This window comes from the organism of the source record quoted next, unplaced genomic scaffold (assembly GCF_019419815.1).
Source record: "Pyrus x bretschneideri cultivar Hongxiangsu unplaced genomic scaffold, Pyrus_bretschneideri_v1 Contig27, whole genome shotgun sequence".
NCBI classification, from domain to species: Eukaryota; Viridiplantae; Streptophyta; class Magnoliopsida; order Rosales; family Rosaceae; genus Pyrus; species Pyrus x bretschneideri.
The window spans coordinates 391,345-400,778 of record NW_025999579.1 but is presented as its reverse complement, the minus strand read 5'-3'; the positions used below and the strand labels follow the sequence as shown (position 1 = coordinate 400,778).

Here is a 9,434-nt window from a genome sequence, read left to right as displayed (position 1 = left end):
TGTGAGATTAAACATAAACCCTACCCCGACACAATTAGTTCGTACTATGGTTGACCTGAGAGGTTAAATCAAAGGTGTTTGATTGCTTTGTAGGTACAAATTTGTCAAGAATGAAGACGGCGGATTTTTACTACCACAAAGGGGTTGCAATCATTGTTTTTGTGACTATTCGCTACCTCATTGTCACTGCCCATGATAGCAATGCTATGTGAGATTGATTTGTGGTTTTATCCAAAAAATAAAAAATAAAAAAACTCGCTACTTCCCAAAGGCAACGATTGTGAGTCGTTAAGATACCTTAGGACAACGAATTTTCTACTTTAGGCTACACGTGTTTCACAATTTTCTTGTAATATTGCAATAACTTATAAGAAGTTGGGCCACCCTCCCTGTTACCAACTTATTTAGGATAAACATAACTTCATTCACTATAGTCATGCACTAGAAACGATGCTTTCTAATTGCTTATGTGTATATAGAAGGCACAACAAATATGCATGTGAATTATATGCTCCCATCCCACCTTTCGTTTATGGATTTCAATTTCAACCAAAGAATCTAACTAATGTCAAATGCATCATGCATGCAAAAGAAACTAAAACTATCTTTTTAGAACATATTTTGTAAGTCACATTATATGTCTGTATGTTTCATTCTTTAATGATTTAGAAAATAAATTAAACTATCAATCGTCACATCATATGATTTATAAAATATGATTAATAGATAGTCTCCCTAACATCACCCTGCATGCAAATTAAAGCCCTGACCATGGTAAACGCATGCAGAGTCCTTAGCTTCTCGCTTCGGAATATAATTTAACATTAACACTTGCATAACAGCATCTTCCTTTCTACAATACTTGCCTAGCTAGCAAGCTACAATATGATCCGTAGATTGGTATCTCAATAAATATGATTATCTGTGCATTGATGCAGTTAACATGCATCTAACTGGTAAGTTATATCGTTTGTATGTCATTAGTGATAGTTTTACACTGCTGAGATATCATTGATCTTCATCAAGACACCAATATTATGAAGAAATCCCAGTATTAACAGCTAAGAAATCGATAAAAGGAAGACCGGCCACGTTGCTTTTCTGTTGTCCCGTACCTTCCTGATCCACCTCCTCCTCCTCCTTTCTTGCATTATCTATCACTTCACTTCCATTAGACTCAGTATTTACTTGGAGAAAATCGTAAAACTCAATTGGCTGATCTTTATTATGATCTGCAACATAGATATAATAAATATATAATTAGGAACCATGCATGCATGAGAATATTGATCAATGGCCATTAATTATAACTGATAAAGGCATGCATCATCATCAAAAATATATATGGCATTTATTCTATCGTTAGGAAGATGCATGCATGGCACACTTGGAGTAGTCATAAGCATTAATTGGTACTAGAGGATAATCACCTTGGTGCATTGTGGCACTGCAGGTATTGGGATAGAACTCTTTTGGAAATGGAGGAGGAGGGCTATGAGTGAAAGCTGGCCGATATTGATGATAATTTCTGTCGCTGCATGAGTAGTATTTCCCAATATAATTATATGAATCCAGGTTCCATGTGCCGATATCGCAATTGATCTGCAGGGGATGGTCTTGTTTTGAAGAGGATTTTGGTTCATTATTGTTAGTAATGATACTCATGAACGAGGTTTGAGCAGTAGAAGTATTCCTTATTAATTTGGAGTGATTAAGCCTAGATCTTTCTCTGCATCTGCGTGCCATGATGACATGCCAATGGTTCTTGACTGCGTTATCGGTACGTCCAGGGAAAAGCCTTGCAATAACAGCCCATCTATTTCCATGAATGCGGTGAGAAACTAAGAGACGCTCTTCTTCCTCTTCTGTGAAGGGGTTCCTATTGATTCTTGGGTCCAACTGATTGAACCATCTCAACCTACAGCTTTTTCCTGCATCATTCAGTTCATATATATTATTCATGTATGTGATTATATTACAAAAACATCGTTCAATTAAATGGTACCCCTCTTTTCCTTCAAGGGTACTGTACACTAACCCTAACCCATTAACTACTCTCTTTTCTACACACACACACACATGAATGTCTTAGTTGAGTAATAATAATTTATACAAATTTAAATAATCGCACAAAAATATATTTGCCCTAGCTAGCTGCAGCATATATAATTTGGGGCTTCTTGGTATAAGTGGTTGCCAACAATTTCAACAATTGCGAACACATCAATCACAAATGAAAAAAATAGAACTAGTAGTACCTGATCTTCCTTGGAGCTTTTCTGCTATTGCGTTCCAGTTATGAGGTCCATATCGTTCCACCAACTCCCTAAGCTTCTCGTCTTCAGCTGGCCTCCAATGGCCTCTAGTGCACATCTTAATTATATGTATTCAAATTTGATCTTCAAGTGTTTTTTTTCTTAAATAAACACAAAAAGAACAAATTAATAAGTAGGAATTAAAGCTGCCGAACAACTTAGGTAGAGCTAATTCACTACAAAGACCATGGATGCCTGATGTTCTTCATTCGTGATCAAACGGATCGATTAATACTAGCTAGATTCTTACTATTGCCGAGAGCAAAGAAGAAGAAGATGACGACGAGGACGATGATGTAGACCGTAGGGGCAAGGCACTAACAACCGAGACAATTATAATTACGGTACTGCAGGAGAGATCAATAGATATAAGGGAGGAGCCGAGCTAGAGAGATCCTTTGAATTAGCTAAATAGATTAATTATATAAGGGAGAGGGAAAGATAGATGAAAAGTAAGTTCCGTTAGAGAGTGGGAGGGTTTGGACAGACCTTACACCTGCGATTGATGCAACGTCTTGGCTAACAAAAAAAACAACCACAATTATATCATCATCATCCCACCAAGTTATACTATAATATTTATAAGATGAAAATATGACATGAAGAGAGAGAGAGAGAGAGAGAGAGAGAGAGAGAGAGAGAGAGAGAGATGGGTTGCTTGGTGGGGGTGAGATATGGTTCCTCTTTCAACGTCTTTCCAAGTTTCTAACCTACAACGTCTACTTATAACCCACCTAGCCATCTTACTCTCATTTTCTTTTATTTATTAAATTTTGTACATATATATACACATAAATAATTATTTAATTCAGCAATGGTCACATTAACATAAATATGCATCATTAAATAGAAGTTATAACTGATTGCATAGACCAGATGATTACGTACCCATACAGCTAACCCTAATTCAATTAAATAAACCTTATCCTAATTAAGAAAAGGAATTAAACAGTTTTTAAAGACCAGAAGAAAAAGGGCTGGTTGGTTTGGTATCTATGGTGGTGTACTCGGGAATATGGGAGTTTAATTAGGTTTTGTTCACCTTTCAGAGACCTAACTAACAATTGTAGCTTACAAACCTCACGACTCCAACTGCACGTGGAGAATCGGACATCATTGTTACAAAATAGTGATAATAACTACTACTTTTCTAGTCAAACTAACTCAAACTGCTCGATCTGTTTCTCATCTCTGGTCGTGTATCTGTGTACATAGACAGCACTTAATGTTTTGCCTCATGAGCTCCTTCTTGTGAGTATATGAAGAAAATTGTTTCACATTAGATTTAACTTCGGTATTTTATTGATAATTGATTTTACAATAGAAATTCAATTTCTTAATCACCTGTTTCTTCATCTTTCAAGCAAACACATGCATATATTAATCTCGAGTACCCCACATTTGTATATATCGCTTTTTATTAGCTCTCTAATTGAGGTAGGGCGACCCACCAATACAAATAGGTCATATCACTTATTTTCTTCTATCTTTAGCTAGTACTATGTTTTTTTTAAATTAACCGACATTTAAGTTAAACCATGATTTGATATAATGCAATCATGACAACACATAATAGCTTATGTTGATAGTGTAATAAGATGTCCACGATGTAATTACCAACGTCATTACAATATTAACAATGTCATTTTGTAACCTCACCATTAGTATCTAATCGTGGACAGTAAATTTTGATGATTATAATGTAGCCTTACATTTCTTGAGTTAAGACAGTGAATTACGTTGGAAATTAACATTATGTTCAAAAACAGTCTTAACGTAAAGGTTGGGAGCTCTGAAATGAATAATAGTGTGTGATTACCTTTTTCATGTCATAATAATATCTCATGTCTATATATATTACAACAAGGTGTCCATGATATAACAAACAACGTTGTTCGTATAATAACAATTATAATGTTAAGTTCCACATTTTGTAACACAACGTTGACAGTAAGCTTGACAATAAGCTTTGACAATTATAATGTAATCTTACGCTTCTTGTAGTGTTGAATCATTTTGAACTTAACACCACGTTGTAATAGCCTTCACGTGAAAGTTGTGGGCTCAAAAGTGAATAGCGATGCTTGAGTGATTTTATGATTTCAACTTATAATATCTTACAACTATATTGTAAAAAGACGTCTACAATATAACAACTAACGTTGTTAATGTAATATAACAATATCATTGTGTAACCTCGCCATTATTAAATAACGTTAAAAATAAATATTGTCATATAATCTTACAAAGGTTACCAATACCCTTAAGAAAAAAAGGCACATAGTATATTTTCCATTCAAATACTATAAATTTAACCTTAGATCTGTGTCATATCAATTATGTTTGAGTTCACGCATGCATGTTGTGATTGTTATTAATTAGATGGTATAATTTTCTTTTATCGTTTTTTAAAAGGTTTTTTTAGATAAAATAATCTCTGAGATTGATATAATTTTACTTTGATCCTTGACAATGAAAATCGATAGAAGTGGTACCTGAGAGTGTCTATCATAAATCATTTTAGTACTTCCGTGAAAAATATGTCAATATCATCGTTAAATTGTCACGTGAACGACCATGTGACTATCTTTTTAAGAGTATTTTTGTCAAACCAACCCCTCAACTTAACGAGGATATTGACATATTTTTCATTGAATGACCAAAATGATTTACAGTAGACAAACTCATGAACTACTTTTATCAATTTTCATTGTCAGAGACTAGGGTGAAAAGTTATATCAATCTCATGGACCATTTTAGCTAAAAATTAAGTCTTTTTTAACATATGAAAGTTAATGTGTAGTACATATAAGTATTCGAAAAAGAAAATTTGTAGTGTTGGACCAGTGCTTGAGTTACAACCAATGAAATTAATGCGTAGGTCACTATTGGCCTGTTCTGATAACTAAATAACCTGCATTAGTTAATAATGAAGGATGACGTCTCTCTCCTATTGTAGCCATTTATCCTGTGTGTAATATTAAATTATGTATGAAAATGCTGGTGTAGACCCCCAACTTACCGAAAAAAAAATATCGAGCATGTTGGTGTGACCCAACATCCAAACTGCACAGAATCAAGGAAACTAATTAATTAGTTTTCCTGATATTAGTTATAGGGAAAGAAGCCATTCTTATAACCGTTGGCCTACCATTCTCCCAAGTATGAATCATCTAAATTGCTTGTGAAAAAAGTGAGGCAGGAAATACATCCTCCATCTTCACCCACCATAAGTGATATGTTTTACACTGCGCTTGACATTGGAAATGTCACAAGTACTTCATCAACTGTTTCTTCATTACCTACCTGGCTCTCTCTCTCTCTCTCTCTCTCTCTCTCATATTGAAGATATTCACAAAGATTTATGGAATTAATGGTGTACATACATCTGCTGCAAATTAAGTATTGTTCACTGTTAATTAATTTATGGAGTGCTAAAATCTTGAAAAAATGGATGATGAGGAATGAAGAAAATGCATCCTATCTAGATTCGTTTTCATTCCCCAAATCATAACGCAATTCATTGCATAAAAGTGTACATATATATAATTTGTTAATTGAAAATTCAAACCTATTTTTTTTTTTTTTTTTTTTGTCAAAATTGAAAATTCAAACTTTAAATTCATCAATTGTAGATTTCTTCACGACTGTTCACCAGTTTCACCTACTTTTCTTATGGCAGCGAGCAGTGAGCACTGAGCAATGCTATTAAACTCATTCAAAGATGTTGAGAGTATCAATCCCATATCGGGGAAATGACGAACCTTGCATGTGCTTTATAAGTAGTTGGACTATTTCCTATATTGCCAATTAGTTTTGTAGTGGAATCTTAACTTCTTCGAGCAATATCGATTTCTTGGTATTGATAAAATAAAACTCTTGCTAGTTAGGTTTCCTTGTTCCACAAGTATTGTAGTAAAATGTAAATTAGCTTATTTTTTGAGAAATTATAATCCTTGAATCCGAATGCTTGTGATGTACATATATAAAAGAAGTTTACCCTATAAATGAAATCTATCGAATTCAATAGTTCTGCACTACATTATGTACATAAACGAATGAATGCATGATCTTTGACCATCTATGTAACTATTGTGACTGGTAATAATATTAATGATGAATTTTTCGCACTTGTTAGGGTACAAATATATGAGGATACATAAATTCCATTTTGAAGGAATGTTTTGATGAACTTTTAACGGACACGTACCTTAGTTTACAGTGGTCTTGTCCACCTTACCGTATACATATATATGCGTATAGATATATGAAACAAGGTAGGTAGCTGGTAGCATAGTCTATAACTTTCTCTTGTTCTGTGATTCTAGCTTTCTCTCTTACTCAAAAGCCCGTTTCTGCAAGAAGTTTAACCAAATCCTGATTAAGGCCGTTAATTAGTCCCCACAATCGATCACAAGGAGTAGGGATTTGACACTCACCTAACTAATATGGGATAAAGCTAGGGTTTCTGGTTCCAGAAGTAACTTAAACTTCCCATCTGTAAAACTGCCCAAACCCAACTTATGAACCATTCCAAGGGATTGCTTTTGTTTCTTGATCGAGCTCTCCACTAATCAAGATCAATGAAGAGTACACCTACCTACCAAACCACATATATATATATATATATATATCCCCATAACATGATTAGCATCTTATCGCTATTTTAGCTAATAATTAGCTCTTTTCGTACGTGTTTTAATTTTCAGTTAATTTTCATTATTGTTTTTTGTACAAATGTCAAGGTCAAAAATCAGCTTTCAACACGTATGGACTTGGTGATTAATTAATCTAGAACATAAACAATGTTTTATGTTTAAATCAGGCTAATCACAACCCAACCCAAAGATTATATATTATAATTTGTGGAAATAAAATGCAGATGCTTCCTTGAGTGCAACTCACTTTTTTTGAGTTGGTTCTAGGGTATTAGGTAGAGGACAGGGATATATGCAAACTCTCAATCTCATGCACGTCATTGTTTCGCTAGCTTAGCTAGGATATATATACATTCATTTAAAAGAACAATACTTGGTTACTCAAATAATGAGTAGGAGTTCCTACCCAAAATCGTTCATGGCCGATTCATAGAACTTCGTGTTTATAATCGAAACCATTCATATTATAAATCACTTTATAAAGATCGCATATGCAAAAATGAATTAAAACTAAGGTCATTTAATCTTCAAATTATATAAAACAGATGAACATAATTGATAAAAATATGACGAACCGTCTATGTATTTGCTATAATAGATTGATTAAACGACCATAGTCTTAATTCTTTTTTTTTTTTACAGAGATGATCTTTATCAAGTAATTCATAAAATGAACTGTTCTGATCATAAGCACAAAACTTTGTAATTCGAAGACATAGAATTTTAAATAAGAATTTCCTACTCATCCTTGAGCGGCCAAAGCCAAACATTGTTCCCTTTAAAATGGATATGTCCTTGTACAGTTGTACTAACCTTGATGTTATCTATCACCTTTACATTTTCTAATCCAATCCCTGGCTGCCTACATTTCAATCCTTATAACCAAATTGTGTACCATTAATTAATTAGTTAACTAACTTCACCTTGTCGGTTGTCCAACTGAGAAGCGACTGCATTTCTATACATAGCAATGGGACCATGATTAACCATAAGAAAATATTGACCCAAAAATGAAAATATTGAATTCAAATATAAATTAAAAAGTAAAAAGTAGATATTTGACAATGATACCTAAAAAATTGTTATCACCACCCTGTAAAAACAAGATGCACTCTTTGAAGTGCAATTTGTATGTTGGCGTTATGTAAAAAGGGCTGTCATAGGAACTTATATCTATTTTTTAATTTGTAATGTAAACTAAAATTTTAAGCCATTTGTCATATCAAGTTTCAAAAATCATTGGTTTATCATCTCATCTTAACTCGATTAAGTTTTCCATCCAAAACTTGCACATGACTTATTTTCAAGGTTATTTTGAACATTTTAACTTTCCCTTCAAGATTATTTTGGACATTTCAACTCCCATTTTATTTTAATCAACATGTTCGACAACGTTATGTTCTCAAAGCTTGTAATTAGTTAAACTCCATGTTAGTGTGCTTAATGTACCATTTTAGTAGTTCACTATAAATTTATAAAACAAACGTGACATGTATTTTTCATACCAAAAGATAAGTAGGGAACTTGTAAAAAATAAGTCAAAAGTTGAAAATCAATTTATACCCCCCCCGGGGCCCCCGGCCTACATATATTGCTTATAAAAATAATAAATAAATATATAGACTTGTGAAAAATGAGGTCAAAAGTTCAAAATAATGTTCTTTTAGATGGAAAACTTAATGAACTCAAGGTGAAATGATTATTTTTTAGTGCAAATAACAATTCTCCGTATTAAGAGTTTTAACGAAAAGCCCACGGTACTGTTTATTTTAACGAAAAACCACATTTTTACACTAAAAAGTTAATTATGGTATTATTCACTTTACCATTAGTTTTCCGAAATGAAAAACACAAGTAGTTGTGGCCAATTCTTGACTTGTTTAAGTTTATAAATGGAGCTTCCACTATTGTACTAGAATTGTTGTTGAAGAAAACTTTAGTATACAGTATTAGTTGGAAATTATATCAGCGGCTAGTGCTCAAAGGAAAAAAATCATGACGAGATACCATTTCTTTCGGCTCAAGTGTTGATTGACGCAATGAGCTCGCAAGTCCAACATGATTTCGACATTTTTCATGTCCAAATTTGACTAGTGGACATCCTCCGTCCTTTCATTTAGAGAAATATTACCACTAGCAAATTAGGAATCTTCAGGTTTACTCCAAGTTACAACATGTAACCTCCGTAAATTCAAGAGTTACATCTTATAACTTTCAAATTTGAAGTAACTTTTAAAATAGGTCACGTTATTTATTATTTTTATTTTATTTTATTTTCACATTACATTACGAAGTTTTGAAATTATCAATTTGTCTTTTGACATATCCTCAATTACATTCCAAAACAATTTGTCACACATTCTGGTCTTAACAGTGTAAGTGTAACTTCTACGCTGCCTGAAAACATGTCTCATATTTATCAGATCATCCATTGATACGAAATGCTATGAAATTAAATAAA

At 33.2% G+C, this 9,434-nt stretch overlaps 1 protein-coding gene across 2 annotated transcripts; it reads right to left on the bottom strand.

The window, feature by feature from the left end:
• Window positions 1–787: 787 nt before the first annotated feature.
• LOC103933820 (transcription factor MYB54) lies at window positions 788–2,953 on the bottom strand. Of its 2 annotated transcripts, XM_048587997.1 has the most exons (4): window positions 2,566–2,953; window positions 2,259–2,416; window positions 1,431–1,931; window positions 788–1,232 (listed from the first exon to the last, which is right to left on the bottom strand). In XM_048587997.1, the coding sequence occupies exons 2-4, from the start codon at window positions 2,371–2,373 to the stop codon at window positions 1,036–1,038; spliced, it is 813 nt and encodes a 270-aa protein (XP_048443954.1). In that variant the 5' UTR covers window positions 2,374–2,416; window positions 2,566–2,953; the 3' UTR covers window positions 788–1,035. The 2 variants fall into 2 exon arrangements, with proteins under 2 accessions (XP_048443954.1, XP_048443953.1); XM_048587996.1 differs by having other exon boundaries at window positions 2,259–2,952.
• Between the last annotated feature and the right edge of the window lie 6,481 nt (window positions 2,954–9,434).

Bases quoted from the DNA above. Each gene is read 5' to 3' on its own strand.
- LOC103933820 (XM_048587997.1), bottom strand. From the start codon at position 2,373: ATGTGCACTAGAGGCCATTGGAGGCCAGCTGAAGACGAGAAGCTTAGG. The intron at 1,932-2,258 runs GTACTACTAGTT...TGAATGATGCAG, and splicing joins AAAGCTCCAAGGAAGATCAG to GAAAAAGCTGTAGGTTGAGA. The intron at 1,233-1,430 runs GTGATTATCCTC...TCTATGTTGCAG, and splicing joins CAGTGCCACAATGCACCAAG to ATCATAATAAAGATCAGCCA.